At 37.4% G+C, this 12,535-nt stretch overlaps 1 protein-coding gene across 10 annotated transcripts in view; it reads left to right on the top strand.

Annotated features, from left to right (window-relative positions):
• DISP1 (dispatched RND transporter family member 1) overlaps positions 1-12,535 on the top strand; it is a 199,228-nt gene that overhangs the window by 171,733 nt on the left and 14,960 nt on the right. For 8 of the 10 annotated variants that reach the window (XM_009186796.4, XM_009186775.4, XM_021926935.2 and 5 more), the window contains 2 exons: positions 4,172-4,201; positions 11,798-11,921. In XM_009186796.4, the coding sequence (XP_009185060.1) occupies positions 4,172-4,201; positions 11,798-11,921 (154 nt within the window). Of the gene's footprint in view, positions 1-685; positions 946-2,694; positions 2,805-4,171; positions 4,202-11,797; positions 11,922-12,535 lie in introns of those variants that run through there. The other 2 variants (XM_031655521.1, XM_031655514.1) reach the window with 2 other exon arrangements.

Here is a 12,535-nt window from a genome sequence, read left to right as displayed (position 1 = left end):
TGTGTGTACCACCATGCCTGGCTAATTTTGTATTTTTAGGAGAGACAGGGTTTCTCCATGTTGGTCAGGCTGATCTTGAACTCCCAATCTCGGGTGATCCGCCCGCCCTGGCCTCCCAAAGTGCTGGGATTACAGGCGTGAGCCACCGTGCCCAGTCAGCATATTATTTTAAAATCAATGTATAAGCCAGGCACAGTGGCTCATGCCTGTAATCCCAGCATTTTGGGAGCCTGGGCGAGAGGGTCACTTGAGCCCAGGAGTTTAAGACCAGCCTAGGCAGCATAGAGAGACCCCACATCTACAAATAAAAAATCTAAAAAATTAACTGGGTGTGGTGGCGCACACCTGTGGCCCCAACTACTCAGGAGGTTGAGGTGGGAGGATTACCTGAGCCCAGGAAATGGAGACTGTAGTGAGCTGGCCCACTGCACTCCAGCCTGGATGACAGAGCAAGACCTTGTCTCAAAAGAAAATAATTTAAATTAAAAATTTTTTAAATAAAATCAACATATAGTTGTAGTGATGGTCGCATAACTCATGAAAGTACTAAAAACCATGGAATTGTACACTTTAATTGGGTGAATTATATGGTATATGAATTATATCCCTATAAAACTCATATTGAAAAATCAATATGTAATTGTATTTGAAAATACAGGTTTTGGGGGTTTTTGGTCTTTTGTAGATTCACCAGAAAACTAAGCGTGCTTCGTGGCTTCTTCAGATGTGAACGTGTTCACTGAAAGCCCAGTCTGTGTAAAGCTGCTGAGCCCTCACCAGCTCACTGGAGTGGCCCTGCGCTCCGTTCCTCTCTGCACACTTGGATGGCCCTGGCCAGCTGAGTGCTGCAGGTCAGGAGGCTGCTCTCCTACAGCCACACACTTCTGCACCCGGCATTTGACAAGTGTGCTTACCAAACCCATGCATGCCAGTTGGCTTGTTTTGGTAATTATGTCATCTGATTAAATTTTTTAGTTCACTTATATATAGATGCTAAAAGAAAAAGTTGTTTTCATGAAAAGAAAATTGTAGCCTTAGGAAAAAAAGGTTAATTGCTACAAAAAATGTATACTGTTGAATTAGGCACGGGAGAAAATATTGTAAAAGATTTGGGAAAAAATCATCAAAATTTAGATGTGTATTGTAGTCAGTATACCCAGGATACTCACAAGTATCCTAAGTCCTCAAAAACTCAGTCATAGACAATGTAGCAGTTCTATGGTTTATGTAAGAATAGATTGACATTTATGTTTAAGTTACTATTAGATATTTAAGGAATGTATGTAGAACTTCAAAAAATGTTTCTCTTTAATTAACCTTTCTGATTAACCAACAAACTAATGATTCCTGCAGCATTGAACAGAGAGCCTATACTATAGGATACAGAGGCACAAAGAGAAACTTACAAAGTTTAGTAAAATGTTGAAAGAGTTTAGGATTGACAGATAGGAATGGGCTGATGTAACAAAGTGTGTGTGTGTGTGTGTGTGTGTGTGTGTGTGTGTGTGTGTGTCTAAGAGAAAAAAAGAAACAAAATAAAATTTACCTATGTTAATATTTATGTCCCTAGCTTCTTGCTTTTTTAATTCGTTGTCTACTGATTTCAAAGCTGTTGAGTATGGGAAAAGTAATGAAATATCCCCATTCATTAATCCAACACACACTGATCTGACATCCACTAAGGTCCATACATTATACTAGTTATGGAGATATGAATACAAATAAGATATGGTTCCTTTTTATGTATCTAATGTCTTTTTTTAGATTTTTAAAAATGAATTATCTTTATGTATATAAAAAGAATGCATTTTTGGTGTCCTTTATAATGCTGTAAATATTCAGTCTCATCTTTTTTCTTAAAGTAACAAGTTCTCGGCCAGGCATAGTGGCTCAGGCCTGCAATCCCAGCACTTTGGGAGGCCCAGGCAGGTGGATCACCTGAGGCCAGGAGTTCGAGGCCAGCCTGGCCAACATGGTGAAACACCAGCTCTACTAAAAATGCAAAAATTAGCCGGGCATGGTGGCATGCGCCTGTAGTCTCAACTACCTAGGTGACTGAGGCAGGAGGATCACTGGAACCGGAGAGGAGATTGGAACCCGCAGAGAAGACTGGAACCCGCAGAGATTGCGCCACTGCACTCCAGCCTGGGCGACAGAGCAAGACTCTGTCTCAAAAACAAAACAAAGCAAAACAAAAAAACGAGTTATCTTATGCTGTTCTTAGTGGAAACTCAGACTTTAAGTTCCACATCTGCCAAAAGAAAAGACAATTATTTTCTGTATAAGAGATTCTCTTTTCCCTATGGGCTTTTCTTCCTTGGTTTTACAGACAAATACTCATAGTACAGAGAACAGCAAATTAGGCATCAAGAGACTTGAGTTCTCACCACAGCTCCATTATTCAGACGCTGAGAGACCAAAGGCAAACTGAGGCCCATCTCTGAAAATGAGGCTACAGTGGAATTGGAATATATATTCCCTAAAATTATTTTCAGTGCTTGCAACTTCTGAGATTGTTCCATCTCCTTGGTTTTAATATTTTAATGGGCGTAGAATCCATAATGAGGGCATGTAAATGAAGCTTGAAATTTAGAACACATGCCTCTTTTGTTCAACAGTTTAATACAACGTGCGTTCTAGAATGTTAGCTCTGTGTAGTTGGGAACCCTGTTTGTCTTGTTCATGGATATACTAGGAATTAGATAAATGTTTCTTTGTAAGAGTGCATACATGTATCTGAGTGAGAAACGTAAACAGAGAGAGAAAATAGGAAAGAGAACTTTAGATCTTCAAGAAATTCCAAGGTAGGGTTCCAACTACTGAAAGAGTAATAGCTTAAAATAGAAAGTTTGGAGGACAGGTTTTTACATTTTGTTTTGTTCCCTCCAAGTATGGTACAGTCTGGTGAAAGATTTCATTTTCAGAAAGAGTATGTGGCTAGGCAATTCAATTATTCAGTCAGCAAATATTTATATATCCTCAATAAATTAGTGTAGTGGTTCTTAAACTTTCGGTCACACAACCCCTTTCAGTTTCAAAAATTGTTGAGAATCTTCAAAGAGCTTTTGTTTATGTCTTATAGCTATATGTACCATATCGGAATTGGAACTGACAAATATTAAATTATGAAACTCATTAAAATTAATAAGCCCATTACATGTTAACATAAATAACACTTTTTGTGTATAATAATTACATTTTTCAAAACAAAGAAGTTTAGCAAGGTAAGTATCATTGTTTTACATTTTTGCAAATCTCTTTGACACGTGGCTTACTAGAAGATAGCAGGATTCTCATATTTGTTCTGTAATCTATGGCAATATGCCATTTGGTTGAAATATATGAAGTATATGAAGAAAATCTGACTTTACACAGATCTATAGTTGGAAAAGGGAGGTCTCACAAACCCCGTGAAAGGGTCTCAGGAACTCTCATGTGTCTTTAGACCACGATGTGATAACCAGTGTACTTTTGTTTGTTCAACAAATTATTAAATGCTTTCCAGTAAATAGGAAAAAAATAATCTGATAGGAATACAGAGTTTGGAGGTTGAGACTGAGTTTGGAGTTTCTTTAGCAAGCTCATCCTATATCTGGGAGGCAAGGTATAAAGGATAAGTGGGAATAATAAAACAGAGTATGGGAAAGAGCTGATTGGAAACACAAGCCCATATCTGTTGAAGTGGATTGCAAAGTTAGATATTAAGAAATTGAAAAATGGAGAAGCAACTGGTATCTTGAAGAGGGAATAGAATACCTAATATCCTATTTTTTTAAGTGTTAGGATCTTTGCTATGTAAGGAAGCAGCTTAGATTGGAGGCTTAGGGATGTGGATTCCTGTTATGAGAGAGAAGACTGAATCTGGTAGCTGTAGATCTCAGAGAAGAATATTATACAGTGTGACTATGATTCCATCAGGAGATGGTAATACGGAGTCTGGGAAGGTTCTGCCTCCTGAGTAGCCACTTGAGCTGTCTCTACTGGTATGTAAAGTAGCCAACATTCATCATTTAAAATCTCTCAAATAGATTGCCTTTTTTTTTTTTTTTAATGCTTCCAGGATTCTTTGTAATAGAGATAACAAGTAAAATGTTCAATACATATGTAAAGCCTTTGTTTATGTTATGATGCTTTGTTTTTGATCATTTTTCCTTTGTTTTTTTTTTTCCAGACCATCCAGACCTTTCAAGTTGCCAAAAAGGTAAAGTAATCTGGGTCATCTTATTAAATAATAAACTTACCTGCATACTTTTTCCAGTCTAGTATTTTCTCCATATTTTGCTGTTCTTTTCACTTTCCTCATTCATATTTTTATGAAAGAAAAAGAAATTCCCATGAGTTGGCTGCTTGAGGAATTCCATATCTCCAAAAGTGGTTTTAGTGTTAAGGTAGATTTCTAACCGTATTAAATTCTATTTGTGTCTAGGGCTAGGTGCAGTGGCTCATGCTTGTAATCCCAGCACTTTGGGAAGCCAAGGTGGGTGGATCACCTGAGGTCAGGAGTTTGAGACCATCCTGGCCAACATGGCAAAACCCCATCTCTACCAGAAACACAAAAATTAGCCAAGCATGGTGGCACGTGCCTTTAGTTCCAGCTACTCAGGAGGCTGAGGCAGGAGAATCGCTTGAACCTGGGAGGTGGCAGTTGCAGTGAGCCAAGATTGTGCCACTGTACTCCAGCCTGGGGGACAGGGTGAGACTCTGTCTCAAAACAAAAATTATATTTCTGTGTAAACATTTATATTTGTTTATTTTGCATTCCTTCCTTCTATGGATTGGCTTCTCAGTGGCTTACTTAGTGAGGAAAGAGATACTGTTCTGCCAACTACCAGGACTTGAATTCATGGCAATTTATTTCAGAGGGGTTGTCTTTCTTTTTAAAAATCTTGTTACCAATGGAAGTATTCCTTTATGTGGAAATGTTTAAGGCTTATCTTTCAACAGAGAAAATTTTAACAAGATAAGAGTTCCTTTAAAAAGCATTTTCTCATCAGATGTTCTTACACATTGTAATTCCAGATACAATGTCATTACACTTAAGAAATTCTAAGCGATCTTTGAAATTCAGTTGCCAAAGAAGCTCAGATGCTGATAACACTGATGCCTGCCTCAAGGGAGTTATTCTCTCTTTGAAGTGAAATTACTACATAAATATTAATTAGGAAACTATCCTTCTATTTTAAAAAAATATATTTTTTAAATTGTGGTAAAATATACATAATAGGCCAGGTGCAGTGGCTCACGCCTATAATCCCAGCACTTTGGGAGGCTGAGGCAGGCAGATCACTTGAGGTCAGGAGTTTAAGACCAGCCAAAGCAACATGGGGACACCTGTGTCTACAAAAAATTACAAAAAGTTAGCCAAGCATGATGGTTTGCACCTGTAGTCCCAGCTACTCAGAAGGCTGTGGTCAGAGGATCTCTTGAGCCTAGGAAGCAGTTTTTACTTAGCTGAAATACACCACTGCACTCAAGCCTGGGTGACAGAGCCAGACCCTGTCTCGAAAAAAAATATATATATATATATATATACGTATAGAGAGAGAGAGAGAGAGCGCACGCACACATTCATATGTATGTTATATATAACATAGGTTTATGTGTTATATTCAACAGGTTTATATGTTATATATAACAGGTTTATATGATAGTTAAAACATATTGACATACTTTAAATGTTATAACATGTTTATATGTTATATGTGTTGTATATATAACATGTTTATATTTGTTGTATATATAACATATATGTTGCCTTTTAACCATTTGTAAGAGTACAGTTCTTTGGCATTATGTAATTCATATTGTTGTATAACCATCACCACCATCCATTTCCAGAACTTTTTTTCTCTTGTAAAACTGAAATTCTATATCCATTATACATGAACTCCCCATTTTCTCCTACCCCCGGGCCCTAGCAACCATCATTCTGCTTTCTGTCTCTATGGGTTTGACTGCTCTAAGTACCTCATATGAGTCGAATCCTACAGTATTTGTCCTTTTGTGACTGGCTTATTTCACTTAGTATGATGTCTTCCAGGTTCATTCATGTTGTAGCATGTATTAGAATCTCCTTTTTTTAAGGCTGGAATAATATTCCATTGTATGTATATACCACATTTTGTTTAACAATTTGCTTTTCATTTTTGCAAAAAACCAGAGAGAAAGAAAGAATAAGGGAAAGAGGTATGCAAGTAAATATGGCATATTAAGAAAACGAATTTCTACTTTTCTATAAATAGGGTTTTTCAAATGACTAAAAATTTTACTTTGAAAAAATTCATTTCTTTCTCTGTTATTAAATTGGTATTATTAAAACAAAGTTATAATTTCTTTTAAGTATATATGCATATAACTATAACTTCTCCAACAAAGCCTTTCCTGATTCCCCTTTCCCACCTTGGCTGGAACTTATTGCTTCCCTTATTGAATTCACAAAACATTTCATCTGTACGCCTCTAAAAAACACATATTTTTGGACAGGCACAGTGGCTCATGCCTATAATCCCACCACTTTGGGAGGCCGAGGTGGGCAGATCACGAGGTCAGGAGTTCGAGACCAGCCTGGCCAACATGGTGAAACCCCCATCTCTGCTAAAAATACAAAAATTAGCTGGGTGTGGTGGTGGGTGCCTGGAATCCCAGCTACTCAGAGGCTGAGGTGGGAGAATTGCTTGAACCCGGGAGGTGGAACTTGCAGTGAGCCAATATCATACCACTGCACTCTAGCCTAGGTGACAGAGCAAGACTCCATCTCAGGGGGGAAAGAAAAAAACAAAAAACACACACACATATATATTTTTTTAACCTGTCTTGTAGATATTCATGTGCCTGTCTTATTTTCTGTATTAGGCTGTAAATTCCCTGAGGGCAAGATCCAAGTCTGCCGTTTTTGTATTTCCAGAATGCCTTGCATCCTTACTGTTTAATGCTAAGTGTTGGATGAATTTGTTACTTCACAAGAAAAAAAGAGTTGTATATTCTTTTTTTTTTTTTAATTTTCTCAAACTTCAATCACTCTTCCCACTAAGTTGATAGTTGATGCCACTGGAAAAGTTATGACTTAACATTTTGAAATGTCTATCTTTAAGGGACAAGAGGAATAAGAAAGAGCTATTAAGGGAAACAAAAAGGAATAAACCAAAAGGGAAAGGATTTTTAGGAAAAAAGAGGTAGCTAACAGTGTTAAATTCTGCTCAGGTCAAGGAAGATCAAAACCAATAACAGTTAGTTGACTTGGGCAGTTCAGAAGAGTCATGAGAGCAAAAGCCAGGCTGTAAGGGATTAAAGATCCGGTGGTTGGGTGAAAAGGAAGCCTCTGGTGTGGGGACTGACTTATACCATCTGAAACATGGCTTTCTGCTCAGAGGAAAGAGAAGAAAGAAGAGTGTTTTGAGAAAGGCAGCAAAGAGCAAGGAAAAAAAAAATCTTTGTAAGCTAAGAGGAAAATTTATTATGGGGGAATGTTATAAATGACCCACTTAAAATTGGCCCCTATTTTAATGTCACTTGAGCATAAGTTGGCTCTATAAGATACTTCGTTTATTTGTTTTAACAGTTATTTCTGATCTGTTTCCAGAGTAAACCCAATAATAAGGTGACTGAAAATCTCTGACTATGTTTGAGGGGCTTCCACTGAGTAGCAGTGAAAACTCCAGCATGGCCATAACACCCTGGACCAGAATGCCAGGCAGCATGCCTGCTAACTCAGATCCACGGTTCACCCACGAACACGTTTCATTACCTCTGCTGCTTCTGTTTCTTCTTCTGTAAAAGGAGAACGAGCCCTTCAGATCTGTCTCCTATTTGAGACTTAACCTATTGAGAAGATGATGTGAACTTGCATACCGCAGTGCCCTGTAAAGAGCTGTGGGCCCTAACCTCAGCAGCTAGTGCAGCAGTAGGGCCTCCGGGAAAACGGTCTTTCACTGGAAAATGACTACCTGCTGTAAGCCAGGTGTTACAGAGGTGGGCCACATTTACAGTTATATTGTGGTATCTAAAGATTTTCAATATTAGAGCAGGTGGATGAAAGACAAGTATTATTTGATATGCAGAAGAATACATGATAGTTAAAAGAATGGTTCCTTTGAAAATTCTTCTACTGCACATGTGGTCCACTTTTCAAAGAGAATAATGCATAGGATATGGAGATATATATATGTGTGTGTGTGTGTGTATATATATATAAAACATCATCAAATATATATATATTTGTGAGATTTATAGGCCATTTTTAATTTCCTTTACTTCTCCAATTTTCCTACTTTATTGGATTTTTATCTTCATATTACAACCATTGTCTGGATTTCATATTGCGCATGCAACTCTGTTTCCCATGTGGTACCCACAGCTATACTGTATCTTTGCACAGATAGCAGGAAGAGTAGAATTAGCCTCAGCAATTTTGTGGTGTTGAGGAGAAATACTTGTTTGAGTAAAATTTACTCAGAATGATTGGGCTTTCCCCCGTGGTGTGTTATATACTCAGGATGGTGATCCCTTTACTTAAATGTGAAGTTGTCTCTAGGAAAGGTTAGCGTGGGAAACATCAGACGTGTAAGGAAGTGGAATTATAGTAAGCAAGGTTAAACGTGTTTGGAAGAAATGTGCTGAAATCACTAATGCCATAAAGTTTCCATATGTAGTCAGTGCACATATATGGTATGTAGCAGTGCTGTAAAATCAAAACCAAATGTTTTCAAAGGGAAGAAAAGCAATTACTGAATGGGGCTTTTAAGGTTGTTATACATGTGTGTGCAGATTTTCAAGAACACAAAATAAAAAATCATTATATGGGTAAATTAAACCACAGTATGAATACTAAGCAATTTGGGGCCTATTGCCCTCTATTGATAACGTTAGTAGGTAAAAATGCATAACTTCTGATTCATTTGAGAGAAAATGAATCCATTTAAAATAAAGTGTAATGAATAATTGTATAAGCCTGGGGCCATTTTCATTTCACAGGGCTGATATTTTAATGGTCTAAAATGTAAAGGACTCTTTTTAAGTCTGAAGCAATGAATGTAGTCTCAAATGTGCTATTGAGACAGAGGACTTTATGGCTTCAAAACTAGTTACTTTCATCTTAGTTTGCATTTGGTGGAGGAGGAAATAAAGTAAGGAGAATGTTTTTGCACAGGGTGTGTCCTAGAAGTGTGAAAGCTTCTAGCCACTTGGTGTTTACATTTGAACAACCACAATCAGCTTATTGTCACTTATATGTTTTTATTATATTCAGAATTATTCTAAAAGGTTATTCTGTCTTATCTAGCATCACTTTTCCTGAATGAGTTTTTAAATCCAAAATTTGCAGTCTAGTGAATAATGTTCAAACTTAGAACCCATATGACTTTGCATAGAGAAATTAACTATAAGTAGGACTAGGAATGTTTAATTGTAAGTTTTGGGAAGCATTTGTGCCAAGTGTAGTTATTCGTAATGTTCCTAGTTACTCTTGTGTCTGAAGAAAGAAATGACAGCCCAGAGATTAAAAGGCCTGACACTAGAACCAGACTATCTAGGTTCCTAGTTTTGTGACGTTGAATAAGTTCTATAACTTGTCTATGCCTTAGTTTCATCTCTAAGGGTTGTTGTGAGAATTGAATGAGATGATAATTTATGTAAAGCATAAGAGCAACTGGTATTTTGAATAAGGGCGAGCTTGTATTTATTTATTTATTTTTATAAGATTTCTCCTTTCCTTTCTTTCTTTCGTTTTCCTTCCTTCCTTTATTGCTTTCTTTCTTTTTTTTTTTTTTTTTTTTTTTTTGACAGAGTGTTGCTCACCCAGGCTGGAGTGCACTGATGTGATCTCTGCTCACTGCAGCCTCCGCCTCCTGGGTTTAAGTAATTCTCCTGCCTTAGCTTCCCAAGTAGCTGGGACTACAGGCGTGTGCCACCACGCCTGTATTTTTTGTATTTTTTTTTTTTTTTTTTTGTATTTTTGTAGAGCCAGAGTTTCACCATGTTGGCCAGGCTGGTCTCAAACTCCTGATCTCAGGTGATCTGACTGCCTCAGCCTCCCAAAGTGTTGGGATTACAGGCTACTTATAAAGCCACTGCGTCTGGCCTTATAAGATTACTTTAAAAGAGCAGCAGTGAAAAGTGCCTGTGCACATGCTCCCTTAAAGCATAATTACCTTTAAAAGGTAATTACCCTTAAAGCATAACCTTACTAGAATTATAATTTGAAGCAAATATCCCCACAAAGCCAGATCAATAAAGTTAAGACATCAGATTATAAAAATTGGCAGTCTATTCTTAGAGACATATAGTAGCTTTTTTTTCAGACTGACATTTAGAGCCACCAGAATTATTTGTAACTACTAGCATGATTTTGAAGAAATAACTCAAAAATATGAGTAAGAATCCTATTTCAAATGAGCCAGAAATAGCCATTGTAGCAGCCAAATGAGCTAACATTGCTGAGAATTTGAGAGTAGTGGTCCACAAGTTAAATATTTTGTCTTGCTTTTCTTCTAATAAAGATTCAAGAAACCAGAAGTTTGCAGGATGCATTTTGAATTTTAGAAAAAGTTCAGTTTAGTCAGCTGCTGTTGGGTACTTAGCTCATATCAAGACTTGGAAGTGTTAAAATAATAACGTGTGATCCAGGACCTCATGAAAGGAATACAGAAACAGATCTTTCAATTCGAGGTAACAAATGAGGGTGTGGGAAGCACATCTGGAAGAAAGGGCCCGGTGGTAGGATTTGGTAATAGAGACAGTTCCCCACATGTGGGAAGAGACTAAAGCCAGATTGTAGTAGCTGGAGAGTACAAGCACCAGGTGTTTGTTCATTTAGTCAGTAGATACTGATCACCTTCCACCGATAGTACACTAAATGAATCCGACAAGAATTTCTGCCCTCATGGAACTCACATATCTAGTCGATATGTTCACTGTAGTTTTAGCTAGAAGGAAAGTTACAGGTTTGTGGGAAATGTTTAGTTTGTTTTTGTTTGTTCATTTGTTTGTTTGTTTTTGGAGACAGAATCTCACTCTGTCACCCAGGCTGGAGTGCAGTGGCACGATCTCGGCTCACTGCAACCTCCGCCTCCTGGGTTCAAACGATTCTCGTGCCTCAGCCTCCCGAGTAGCTAGGACTACAGGTGTGCGCCACCATGCCCGGCTAATTGTTTGTATTTTTAGTAGAGACAGGGTTTCACAATGTTAGTCAGAATGGTCTCGAACTCCTGACCTTGTGATCCGCTTGCCTCGGCCTCCCAAAGTGCTGGGATTACAGGTGTGAGCCATCGCTCCCAGCCCTCAATCTGGTTATTTTTAAGATTTGAACTATATGAACCTGTTTATAGATTGAGTTCTTCTTTAAGAACTGAGAGAGTAAAGGTGTGGAGAAAGGGAATAACTAGAGCAACAAAAGTTCTGGAAGACACTGCATAGAGAATGGATCCTCTGTTAAAATTTATTTTCTTTCCACTAATGAAGTGTGTATTTTATATCTTTTACGGGCATAGATGTAGATATAAAATGTTATTTGTCATATATGAACATTATTCTGACTCTCAGTAGCCTGTGGCATAAAGTGCTACTTGATCACAAAAATGAGGGGAGAATGATCTTGTAACTTTCTACTACAATTACATACAAATATTTATAACCCCATTAGATATTGTATTGATAAATACCTGTATTTGGTCTACAATATGAGGATTTAATAAATTGCTCTCTTAGGTACCAAAAATATTTCTGCAAAGGGCCTTCTTTGTGCCTTCTTTGTGTTTCTGTAGTTATGCAGCCCTGATAGCTGACACTTCTTTGTGTTTTGTAGTTATGCAGCCCTGATAGCTGACTGGCCAGTGGTGGTCTTGGGCATGTGCACCATGTTCATCGTGGTCTGTGCCTTGGTTGGAGTATTAGTGCCAGAGCTTCCTGACTTCTCCGATCCATTGCTGGTGAGTAGCATTTATGTTTTCTTTAGCCTAAAATCATCTTCAAATATTGTGTATTTTAATACATGTTGCCTTATGTTATTTAGTAACCCATTTCTTTAAAAACCTTCTCAAGCAACAATTCTCTTTCTGAAAAGTAAAGACATTACTTTATCTGTATTATCAGGTTGTTAAAAGATCAAGGAACTTGCTTACCCTCAAAAATCTGGAAGGTTTGCTTCTTGGTCCCCATGTTTAAGCTAAAAAGCAATAAATTGGAGAATCTGCCTTCTATAAAATTATTCTCATAAAGTCTTTAACACTGTCTCTGTTTTCTCCCAAAGAAGTTAAAGGAATTTCAGTATTACTAACAGATAGCGGAGTCTGTTTTTAAGTAAATGTTTCTCTGGAGTGGAATTATGAGGAAAATATGATCAAGGATAATGAAACACTCTTGTAAAAATACTAACGATGTGTAACATGATTTATTTTATCATAATTTTTATAAGATAAAAATAAGTATTTACTAAATGCTTAGGCATGAGTTGAAAAGATAAACTTTCCTTAGACATGTATCATACCAAAGAATCAAACTGTTTTGTCACAGCAAATAGGTGATGATTATCATGTCAAGGCAT

This window comes from Papio anubis, chromosome 1 (assembly GCF_008728515.1).
Source record: "Papio anubis isolate 15944 chromosome 1, Panubis1.0, whole genome shotgun sequence".
Lineage (NCBI taxonomy): Eukaryota > Metazoa > Chordata > Mammalia > Primates > Cercopithecidae > Papio > Papio anubis.
This window is presented reverse-complemented; position numbering and strand designations above follow the sequence as displayed.